Source organism: Colobus angolensis, unplaced genomic scaffold, assembly GCF_000951035.1.
Source record: "Colobus angolensis palliatus isolate OR3802 unplaced genomic scaffold, Cang.pa_1.0 Scaffold84, whole genome shotgun sequence".
Lineage (NCBI taxonomy): Eukaryota > Metazoa > Chordata > Mammalia > Primates > Cercopithecidae > Colobus > Colobus angolensis.
Genome location: NW_012122265.1, coordinates 3341117 through 3352946, shown reverse-complemented (window position 1 = coordinate 3352946; position 11830 = coordinate 3341117). Strand labels below are relative to the sequence as shown.

General features: G+C 53.4%; 1 protein-coding gene across 1 annotated transcript in view; it reads right to left on the bottom strand.

The window, feature by feature from the left end:
- Window positions 1-11829, bottom strand: part of DHCR7 (7-dehydrocholesterol reductase) — a 13332-nt gene extending 1503 nt beyond the window's left edge. The window contains exons 1-8 of the mRNA XM_011930121.1: window positions 11754-11829; window positions 11050-11174; window positions 7993-8096; window positions 7131-7353; window positions 5469-5559; window positions 4447-4660; window positions 2052-2256; window positions 1015-1146 (exon numbers count right to left, since the gene is read on the bottom strand). Of these exons, the coding sequence (XP_011785511.1) occupies window positions 1015-1146; window positions 2052-2256; window positions 4447-4660; window positions 5469-5559; window positions 7131-7353; window positions 7993-8090 (963 nt within the window). The 5' untranslated portion in view covers window positions 8091-8096; window positions 11050-11174; window positions 11754-11829. The remainder of the gene's footprint in view (window positions 1-1014; window positions 1147-2051; window positions 2257-4446; window positions 4661-5468; window positions 5560-7130; window positions 7354-7992; window positions 8097-11049; window positions 11175-11753) is intronic.
- Window position 11830: the final 1 nt, after the last annotated feature.

Here is an 11830-nt window from a genome sequence, read left to right as displayed (position 1 = left end):
ATTGATTCTGTTTCTCCGGAGAAGACTAATACAAATGTAGTATAAAAAATGTACATACATCTCAAGACACATACAGAGGCTAAAGCAAGTAAGAGCTATTATATAGTAGGACCTATTGCTACGTTTTCACATCCCTGGAAAATGGAGTTTATAAAACCAAGGAACCAGCAGGCCTGCAGCCAGCCATGTGGAGAAATGCGGCCGGGTGGGCCATGCGGAGGCTCCAAGGACCTGGTGTGAGCGTGGGGCCAGCTGGGGCTCTGCACCCTCCACCTGGTACTGGCCCTCTCTGCTGTGAGCGTCTCCAGGACACCCACACCTCCATCCCACAGGACTGGCTATCACGGGTGAGGCCGGGCCTGTCATATCCTGAACAGGTGACAACCTCTCCGCCTTGGTTCTCTCCACTTGTGCACAGCCTCCTGGGGCAGGGGCTGCTAAGCAAGTGCCCTGGGGCGAGTTATTTCTGTCCCCAGGGGCCTCCTTGCTCTTGAAATGGGCAGATGGCATCCTGCATAGGATGCGGGACAAGATACCACCTGGTATCCCTTACCTGGGAGCCCAGCATTTCCCCCAAATCAGAGCAGGGCTGCTCTTGTTGAGCTGGGAGGGAAGTGGGGGACTTGATGCCAATGACAAGCCCACTCGCTGTCCCCCACTGTCTTGGAACTCCCAGGGCAGCCCTGCCCCAGTGCCCAGCACATCCTAGGAGGCAGGAGTAAAGAGGACACCTGCTGCCAGCACCCGCACTGACCCACCTCCACCTCAACTGCCCCATCTAGCCCTAAGCCGGCATCTGCCCTACTTTGCAGATGCTGGGGACATGCTCAAGGTCACCTCCCTGGCTGGTGGCCCAAGGCGGCCAAGCTGGCTAATACACGAGGCCTTCCCTTCTTCCTAGAAACAGAAAACAGCTTTGGCGCCCCCAAGGACAGATGCTTCTGCAAGGAGAAAGCTTAGCATGTGTCGCCAAATGCCCCGCTGAGCCGGCCCCTGCCCTGCCCACCTCCTCACCTGCAGCGTGTAAAGGTAAGGCAGCCAGACACAGTCACCCCAGCCCAGATACCACCCGAAGTGGTCATGGCAGATGTCAATGGTCTTCAGGTACCAGGTTTCGTTCCAGAAGAAGTCAATCACGTAGATGGCCTGCAAGACAGAAGCAGCTGCTGACTGCCCCCCGCCCTCCTGGGGCCCAGATGGGCCTCGGGGAAATCACACTCAATGCGGATGCAGGAAGGGGCGCTTGGGGAGCGGCTCAGCAACTTCCTCACTGTGTAGCTGGGGCTGTTCCTGCCTGGGACATGGGCAGGGGTAAGGGTGTCCTTGTCCTCAGAGCCACCTCAAGCCCATGGCCCTGGCGTCTCTTCCAGCCCAGGTTCTCAGGGCCTGCAATGGTGCATGCCAAGAGGAAGGGATACACTCATGACAACCTCCTGCCTGAGCAATGTCAGCAGCTCCTGACCGGCCTCCTTCACCTTCTCGGGCCCTCCTAACCAGCTCCCGCCAGCTCGCTGGGTGACGCTTCTGAGCACACCTGGTCCCTGCCACCCTGCACCCCAGCTCAGCACACACTTTCCGGGTCTTGCTGTTTTAAGATAAAGAAGACGACTTCCATGAGGCCTCCAGCCTCACCTGCCTCCGAGCTCCTGAACGCTCTCTGCACAGGATGCGGGACGTTCCTGAGTGTCCCAGACTTGCCACCCTCTCTCCCTACAGGGGGTGCCTGGAGCCTGCCTCTCGCCTCCACTCTACCAGGTTAACTCCCACGCACCCCCAGATTCTACCCAGGTGTAATCCCCAAGGGAGACCTTCCCGGACCATGCCTGGCTGCGTAGAACCTGCCTCCTCCCCTCCCAGGGCTGGCAGAGACAGGCACCCAGGATGGTTCCTTCACCACATGCTGTCCGGTCGCTTCCTGGTGACACCTGGGGAGGGCGGCTGACTCTCTTTTACAAGCGGTAGATTAAGGTCATGGAAACACGCTCCGGCTCTTGGGTTTCCCCAGAGCCCGCCGGTATCGGCGTTCCACCCTCTCCAGCCATGACAGGCACCTGCAGGACGTTGACCAGGACCATGGCGTTGGTCACGTGGCCATGGAGCTCCCGCTGCTTTGCTGCGAAGGACAGGTTGATGAGCGTCCAGGCGACGATCCCGGGGCGCCCATTGAAGAACAGCTTGAAGTCAAACCACTTCCCGATCCGTGGGTTAAACTCGACGCCCATCATGTAGTTGTAAAAGAAATTGCCTGTGAATTTGCTTGAAAATATAAATAAAAGATACATTTAGTGGATGAGCATATCTCACAAGATGGGGCCACCTTGCTTAGTGAAAGCTCAGCACTGGCCCAGGGTCCTAAAGGGTAACGTGAGATGGCGCAGGCAGAGGCTGGCCATGAGCTGCCGGGACCCCCACAGCTGGAATGCTTCAGTTGGCTGGTTCCTGGCACCCTCATTCATTCTCCTTTGTGTTCAGCTGCTGCTCAGCAGAGACATCCTTAGCAGAAGCCCCTGGGCACCTGCTCCACGCCTGGGAGGGTGGGAGACTGGCCCTGGGCTGGTATCTGGGTTTCCCTCTACCCTCTCCAGATGCCCTTGATACATGGCACAGGTGAGCTGAAGAACTGGCTCAACTGCACTGAGATTACGTTCTGGGGCCCAAGCATGTGGTTTGAAGTAGACTCAGGGCATGTGGGTCCTCATGGGTGAGTGACATGATAAATCACGCCAACGTAGAGAATGACAGACGCACCCTGGGCCCGGCTTCCAGCATGTGCAGGACAAGTTCTTTGACCAGTTACCTGAATCCCCCAATCCCTGGAGGGCCAGAGCATCAGCTGAGATAACTCCTGTGGAGACCCTGGCTCGGTCTAGCTGGCTGCGGACACAGAGCAATTTCTGTGTTAACTAGAAAATCCTATTTTCATGTCCAGTTCCCTCAGGTAGGGCAAGTAGCAAAAAGCAAAACACACAAAGTTCACAGCCATTGACATGACTATAAAGTGGCAAGGATGATCTAAAGGAGCCATTGAAGGCCAGGCTCATTATCTGATAACACACAAGCTACAAAGTGTCATCCTCCAGAAACACTTCCCAAAAGCCTAGGTGTAAACCACACTGTGGTTTTTTGGATCCCCGAAACCGAACTGTAAGTCCCACTGCCTACAAGTGTCCACAGGAAAATCCCACCAAACATTGGTTTATGATGGATGGATGGATGGATGGATGGATGGATGGATGGATGGATGGATGGATGGATAAGAGGGTGAGTGGGTGGAAGGATGGATGAATGGGATGGGGAGAGGAGCAGGTGGATGGAGAAATGATAGGCAGGGTTGAGCTGGAGTGCAGGGTGGCAGGGATTGGGTGTGTTCAGAAGCGTCACCCAGGGAACCGGAGGGAGCCAGCTAGGAGGGCTGAGATGGTAAGGGAGGCCGGTCAGGAGCTGCGGACATTGCTCAGGCAGGAGGTTGACCTGGATGGGATGAACGCATCCCTTCCCCTCAGCACACGCCATTACAGGCCCTGATAGAGTGGATGGATGGGTAGGTGGATGGATGACGGGCAGGTGGATGGGTGGGTGGCTAGATGTGTAGGTGCGTGGGTAGGTGGATGGACAAATGGATGACGGGTGGGTAGACGGATGGGGTGGAGGGAGGATGGGAAGGTGGATGAGACGGATGATGGACGGTTGGGTGGGTAGGTGAATGGATGGGGAGACGGGCAGGTGGATGGGTGGGTGGTTAGTTGTGTAGGTGGGTGGGTAGGTGGATGGGCAGATGGATGAATGGATGATGGGAGGGTAGATGGATGGATGATGGGAGGGTGGCTGTGGGTGATGAATAGGTGGATGGATGAGGGTGGGTGGATGATGCATTGGTAGGCAGGTGAATGGGATGGGGTGATGGGTGGGTGGATGATGGGTGAGTATGTAGGTGAACGGGTGGATGGGAGATGGGCAGGTGAATGGATGAGTGGACAGACAGATGACTGGCTGACCACTGTCCAGCCAAGGCTTCCATGAGAATGGGTACAAGCCAGCAGGGCTCTCCTGGGAAGCTGTTACATTAAAGCCACAGGGACAACAAGACTCTTCACGAAGCTTGTTCTGGGCCTCACTAGCTAATCCAAAGAAAGAGGCAATGGGCTGCCAGTGCCCCAAGCCAGAAGTTCTTCCTGGCTTCCCTACCCCCACACCAGCCCTAAAGACAATGACTTGGCCACCACATCGGACCTGGCCATCTTCAGCTGCATTCTTGCCAAGGCTGGAGAAGCCAGCAAACATTCAGAAAGGATGTTCCCCAGGGGGAAGCAAGTTCCATCCCCTCGTCCTCTTCCATGGATTCTCAGTGCTCAGGGCTTTACAACTACCTGCCCCAGGCAGCAAGAAAGGCCAGGGGTGGAAGTTTCCACTTTCCACATCAGGCTGGACCCGCTGCTAAGAACGTACCAGTCTCTGGCACTGGTGGGGAAGAAGTAGCCCTTGACCATGGCGAAGGTGGAGACGGCATAGCCAAGGATGTTGGCACACCACAGCAATGGGATCCAGTTGTCGAAGATGATGGTGGGCGAGAACCAGGACAGGAGATGAGCATTTGCAAACCAGAGCAGATGCGTGAGGAGCCAGGCTTGCAGGCCGTTGATCTGATACTTGTTCACAACCCCTGCAGACAAAGGATTCAGAAATCAAGGTGCTTTCTCAGCCTGTAGTGAGGAGCTTGGCTGGGCTGAAGCATGCCTGGTGGGGGCTCTGGTCACTTTCTGGGCCTCTGCTGCTGCAGACCCTCGTCCGGGGCCCCAGGCACCATCTCTGAGGCCCCTACACCCTTGGCCAAGGAACTGTCTGCTCCTCCTAATTCCTGGGAAGAGAGAGAGGAGGCTGAGTCCATCCTTTGGTTCTGCATCGTGCTAACTGGCCATAGGCTGAGTGACAGGTGCGCAGTCTGACAGGGAGGTCAGGGCTGAGGATGCCCCTGTGGTGTCCCTGGTCCCATTTGTAATTGTTGGGGAACGCCTCAGCCCACCCCCCACCCCAAAAACAGGGAGTCTCTCAGGGCAGAGTCGGGGTGAGGCTCCAGTCTGCACCCACGTGCAAGGCATGAAGCCAGGCTCCTCATGGGTTCTCAATGATGGCGAGGAATGAACAGACAAGGTCTCCCACGGACAGCCCAGAGGAAGGCACGGTGGTCTCTGCAGGAAGCTCTATGGGCCCAGCGCATCCCCTGCTATGGGGCTGGGAGGAAGCTGGACCCATCCATTCCCTCCTTACCCAGGAAAGTCATTTCTAGCCTGGGTGTGGGATGGCCCCAGCTGCCCTCGATGGTTTTGAGGACTGGTGCTGTGAAAAATCCAAGCACAATGGATTTCTATCCTGTGACAAGTCTTAGGGATGAAGCAGTGTGGGGAAGGACCGGTCCCTGAAAGGAAGGGCCAGGAACGGGAGCCTGGGGAGGGTGAAGGGGAGGCGGCTACCTGCAGGGGTCACGGCCCCCTCCTGGATGCCTCCTACGTAGCCGGGTAGAAACTTATGGCAGAAGTCAGGGAGAGACAAGTACAGAAGCACCTGAAAAACACAAGCAGCCTGATCACCCCCGCCTGGAGGGCACCTGCAAAGGGGGATGCATAGCAGGAACATGAGAATCACAATCACAGTCTTTTTCTTCCCAAAGCATTTATGGCTCCTGGAAGCTCACACTGCTGGGCTGTGGGTTTTGAAGGGGGTTCTGAGACAATAAACTCATCAACCAGGGAAGGTGCCAATGTGTTCTCCCCCAGGAGTCCATTCGCCCCTCAGGAGAGGGCAAAGGTCCCTCCCAGTCACCTTTAAAAATGGAGACTCCCACAAAATTCACCTTTTTTTTGATATATAAATCTATTTTTTTGAGATGACGTCTTGCTGTACCACCCAGGCTGGAGTGCAGTGGTGCAGTCATAGCTCACTGCAGCGCTGACCTCTTGGGCTCAAGTGATCCTTCCACCTCAGCCTCCCAAGTAGCCAGGATTATAGGTGTGCACCACCACACCTGGCTAAAATTCACCCTTTTAAAGTGCACAATTCCGCGGCAGTTAGCACATTTACATCACTGGTTGTACACCCATCACCGCTAATTCCAGAACTTTTCATCACCATAAAAGAAAATGTTGTTCCCATCCACAGTCATTCTGAGTTCCCCATCCCTGCTGCCCCTGGCTGCCACTGAGCTTTCTGCCTCTGTGGATTTGCCTGTGCTGGGCATTGCATATACATGGAACCACACGGTATGCGGCCTCTGACTGGCTTCTCTCGCTCAGCGCTGTCTTCAAGGGTCATCCGCCTAGTGGCATCAGAGCTTCATTTCCTTCCACTGCCAAATAGTGTCCCGCAGTGGGCACAGTGTTCTCTGTCCTGTGTGTCCATTCATCTACTGATGGACAGGTGGGTTCCTGCTCTGTGTCTATTTGTGATTCACTCTGCCCCTGTTCACTCAAAGGGACCAAGAGATCTGAACTGAGAAGTATTCTGGAGCCCAAAAGCTTGGACCCTGCGGAGAAACAGCCAGTCAGAATCTGAGCCTTCCTCCCTCCCAGGAAAGAAAACCCAGGCCTGTCTCTTTCTAGCACCGTTTCCCTGGAAACCTTTTCCTGGGTTCAGGCAATCAGCACCACCCCTGTGTGTACCAGGTTTACAACAACCCCTTCCTGGAACTCCCTCTGGACCGGGAAGCCAGTGGGGACACCACAGAGCTGAGAATATCCTGGATCTCGACTGCCTGTGGGGAAACACAACCCTGCCTCGTGAGTGGCATCTCATGACTGAGAGCGTCCCTTTGGGGACTGAGATGCTCCTTTCCAGACCTGGTGCAAGGCATGACTCCTGCCGACTATGGGGCTTCCTCGGGCCAGCCCTACCCTCCCACCGGGTTTTGCTCCTATCCTCAGCTTGTCCCTGCAGAGCTGGGCGTGCCCAGCAACTGCATGCAGGCATGCCGTGAAGGTTATCGAACACTGCTGTGACAGGTGCCTTCTGCCTGACATCTGAGGATGAATCTGAACACACCAGGGAATGCCCTGCTGGGTCCCGGGAACCCAGATGTCAACCTGAGTGGGCACACTCCCCACCTGCTGTGCCCCGACCCCAGGGCAGGGGCTGCTGACCTGGAAGGTGACCCACAAGGTATAGAGCTGAGCGGCTTTCCTAGTTATAGGTGGAGTCTTGGCCCAGATGTCTGACAGCCGAGCACGCCCGGTGGCGATGTCCACCACGGGGCCGGTCAGGGCGCAGCTGTACTGGTCACACGCCATGATGAAGTAGTAGACGATGAAGGGCGCACACAGCAGTAGGAAGATGATGCTCCCCAGTGAAAACCAGTCCATCTCCCTGCGAGGACGGATGCAGGCAGTCACACGGGGGCCCATCCGCCCTGGGCCCCACCAGGACCCTAAGAGGCTCTTGTGTGGAGGACCTGTTGCTCAAACCCACCAGCACCCCATGAGAGAAGGCATCAGCTCCTAGCATGGGCCCTCCTTGCGGGCAAGGAAGCCACTCAACATGCCTGCTTTACTGTGGTTGATTAACTGGTGGCACAACCTGTGGCCCCCACGGAAGGCCCAGAGCTCTAGTGCAGGTAGGTTCTTCCACAACCACCAAGGCCAGTGGTTTCCCCAGTTTCAGGCCAGAGAGGACACTCGCCCCACACGAAGTCCCCATGGCTCCATGACGAAATGGGAGCTGTGACAACAGGTCATACTCCAGGGTGGCGGGAAAGCCCCAGCTGCTCTTTAAGCCCATATCTTTTTTTCTACGTTGTTGGCTGACCATGATTTCTAGTTTCTTTTTCTAATTCCTTACTGTATAAAGTGTGAAACTGCTTACCTTTCATTAGTCTTGACAAAAAAAAAAAAATTTTTTTTCTTTTAAATAGGTCTTTCATTCCTTTGGGTCCATACAATTGCAAAGGCTGGAAAGTTCTGAGACCACACTTTACATTCTAGCTGGGAGAACAGGCAAGATCCTTACCAGGCACGGCCCCATTGCCCTTGAGATGCAGTTCTGTCATTGGTGACGCTGTCTAGACTCTTGGCTTTGGGAACGTTGGGTTGCGATTTTGCAGCCATTGGGCCCTGCAAGAAGGAGAACCTTGCTAACATTGTCCCTCAAATAACAGACACCACCTTTCCCTGTTGCATCCACCACTGCTCCTGGGCCTGGCAGGGCTGGCCTCCTGTGCACACCTTCCCAGTACCTTGTCCCTGACAGCAGATTCCATGCAAGGAAAAGATCATCTTGTCTTAGACTCTCTCCTCTGGATGCTGCAATCACCTCCCACCTGACCTTCCTATGGCTGCTCTTGCTAGTCTCAGTTCATTCTCCAAACATGGCACAATGCCCCTCCCTCTTACAGCACAAATTGGCTCCCGCCTCCCTCCTACATACCACTCTCCCCTATTCCTCTTGGCTCCAGGAACACAGGAGTCTTCACTCATCCTTGAACACAGTTTAAGTCGCCCGTGGCACTGACTTCCTCTGCTTAGAGCACATTTGCAGGTGTCCTTGTTCAGGGCTCATGTAAAATGTCCTCTCCTTGGGAGATCTTCTCTCCCAGCCAATCTGAAGCAGCTGCTCCCCAGGTTCCCTGCCAAGGCCCTCCAATGGGTACTTAATTTTCTTAGTAACTCTCCCCATCGCCTAGAAGTATTCATTTGTGTGTGTGTATCGTCTGTCTCCCCTCACTAGAGTGTAAGTTTCCCAAGGGCAGGAATTGTGTATCCTCCTCATTGTTCTACTACCAGGGCCTAGAACAGCTGCCCATATGGGGCCCTCAATAATCACCCTACAAAAAAGGGCAGAGAGAACACAGAATGTCTCTAGGTACCCACAGCTGCTCTACATGGTTATAATTTGGAGGAAGCAGTGACATCCCCACTTCCAGAACAAGTTCATAACTGTGAAACTTTAAAATATCAGAGATTTTTTTAAAAGATGCTCTTGAAAGCTTTTAGAGAAAAACCAGGAGTAAAAATCATGGTAGCCTTAGATTTCTCGACAGCAAGCTGGATTCTAGAAGACAATGATGACAAACTTCAAAATTCTGAGGAAAACTTTTTTGCAACCTAGAATTCTATTCCTATGAGAACTATTACTCAAAGACAACAACAAAGGATCCAAGAAACTGGAGACCCAAGAGAGTTGCTGAAGCGATGTCCACAAAAGGGCATGGGCAAGTCCCAAGAGGACAGCTATGCAGCAGGACTAGCCAGAAACCAGACCACATTAGTACAAGATGAATGTCTAGGAAAGAGAGGAAATGAAAATGATGAATTTTGTTGCATCCGAATGTGTAGGAAAATTATTGATATATGTGACAGCTCAGTTACAGCATCCAGAAAAAAAAAAAAATGAATGACAGATGCATAGAAACCTTACCAAATTTAAAAAAAAAAAAAAGCAAGGCAACTGTTAACTCCAGGAAAAATAAAAAGTCATACAAGAGAGGAAAAAAAGAAACCAAACCATTATTATAGGACCTTACTTGGCTCAACAATGAATAATGGTAACTTTGTCATAACAATGTATTCTCTATTGATTATTGTACGTGCAGAAGGAAATTTGCAAAGTTAGGGGTGCTAAAAGTAAATTACTTAGAAATAAGTAGGTACATACAACAACACAAAAGTAGCTAAAAGAATGAAAAGTGTTTGCTGCTGGCAAGCAAGACTATCGATGTGGGATGTGGTAGAGACTATTTCTTTGGAAGCCTTTTAACACTGATTATTTCAAAAATGTGAGCATGGGCCGGGCGTGGTGGCTCAAGCCTGTAATCCCAGCACTTTGGGAGGCCGAGACGGGTGGATCACGAGGTCAGGAGATCGAGACCATCCTGGCTAACACTGTGAAACCTCGTCTCTACTAAAAAAGTACAAAAAACTAGCCGGGCGAGGTGGCGGGCGCCTGTAGTCCCAGCTACTTGGGAGGCTGAGGCAGGAGAATGGCGTAAACCTGGGAGGCGGAGCTTGCAGTGAGCTGAGATCCGGCCACTGCACTCCAGCCTGGGTGATAGAGCGAAACTCCGTCTCAAAAAAAAAAAAAAAAAATGTGAGCATGAACTACTTTAACAAAAATTTACATTCATTTAAAAAATTTCAATGATGAAAGACGTTTTCCTTATGCAGTGTGAGAACTGTAGTAGCAGCACTTAATTCAATTTACACAAGTTAGTTTCTGAAGTTCCTATGATGTACAAAGCAGGACGAAGAGTTCTTGACGGGAAGAGACCATGTCTCTCTACGGCCCCAAATACTGAATACAGAGCCTGGTGAGTGCCAGTCACTCTCCTTATATCTGTAAAATCAAAGTGGATGAAAGAAAACTGCTTCTGAGAAAAACTGACGTGCTAGTGAGTCTGATCTCAAGATCAGAGCCACCCGGACAAGCCAGCTTGTTTTAGACAGTTCCTCTCCCACAGGCTCTCATCAAGGTAAGATACAAGTTTAGTTTCTTCCCAACCAAAACTTACCAGCTCAGTGCCCCCACTCCCTCCGATCCCTAGTTTCCACGCTGACTAGTGTTAATCCAGACCACCCACATGCACACTTGCCTTACAGGAAGGCTAAGTAGAATGGGGTGGCATTCTTCCTGCCCCAAGTCATGGGTAAGCTACGAGGGAACAATGCCTGGTACCAACATTATCAATTATGCAAAATACCAGAAAATTGCAAAGGGTCAGAGGATGTGTAACCTCAGAACCAAAGTGTGAAAAAGCCACTGGGAGAATGTTGTCAAAAGGAATTAAAACAAGACCTAAGAAGTACTTTTAGCTTACTACAGAGTTCAGTCACCCAGGAGTCAGCTCTTTAGTCGTAAGCATTGAGTTTTGCAACAAATATCTAAGTAACATCCTTCCCAATAGATGGCTGGGAACAGACAAAGGCGAGGTGCTCTGGTATGTTGTACTTTACTCATAAGAGGCACAGACAGTCATTGGCACTCGAGAGCTGGTGGACCAGTCTGTCTGTACTTTCAACGCTGTGAAGCCATAGCCTGCGCCCAGGATCCAGGGCACTGAGACACACTTACCTCCAGCCTCTTGCCAAATAGTTTCACAGCAGAAGGGAAGTTTTCCTTCTTGAACTGGCCCCTTAAAAGTTTCTAGACACCTGTGCCCCAAATGCCTGCTTGATCCTTCCCAACCGGCTAAAGTCCTGCAGAGAACACAAAGATGAATAAGACCCCAGGGAGCTGACATTTCAGGAGAGGGCAGACGCTCAAGGTCCACAGTTGGAGTCAGGCAAGAGGCACAAGGTGAGCGCTCAGGGCTTCAACAGCCGCATGTCAGGCAGGGCGGCGGACAAGCCAGTCCCATCGCAGAGCTGCTGTGCCTGGCTCAGCACTGACAAAGAGGGAGGCGAACAACAGGTGGGGCAGGAGAAAGCGCCGCCGCGGAGCGCAGCACAGGGCCAGGAGCCGACCCCGGAGCCAGGCAGCCTTCGCCCGGGGAAGCTCCAGACGGCGCGGGGACAGAGCATCCCTCAGGGGCCGGCTCGTGGGGGAGGGGGACTATCCACGCCTCCGCCCCGCCTCCCCGGAGCCCCAGTTGCCCCTAGCCTGTGAGCCGGACCCTGTCCCCACTAGCGCGCGCAGGTCCCCGTGCCCACCTGCGCGCACGTCCCCTGCCCCTGACCCCACCCTCGCCCTGTGAGTGGGCACCTGCTCACCTGGGCACGCGCCCCCCACTGCGCACACCTTCCCCTGGTCTCACCTGCGCACACCTCGGCCCTCACCTGCGCACACCTCGGTCCCTCACCTGCGACCACCTTCCCCTGGCCTCACCTGCGCACGCGCCCCTTAGCCCGCTCGC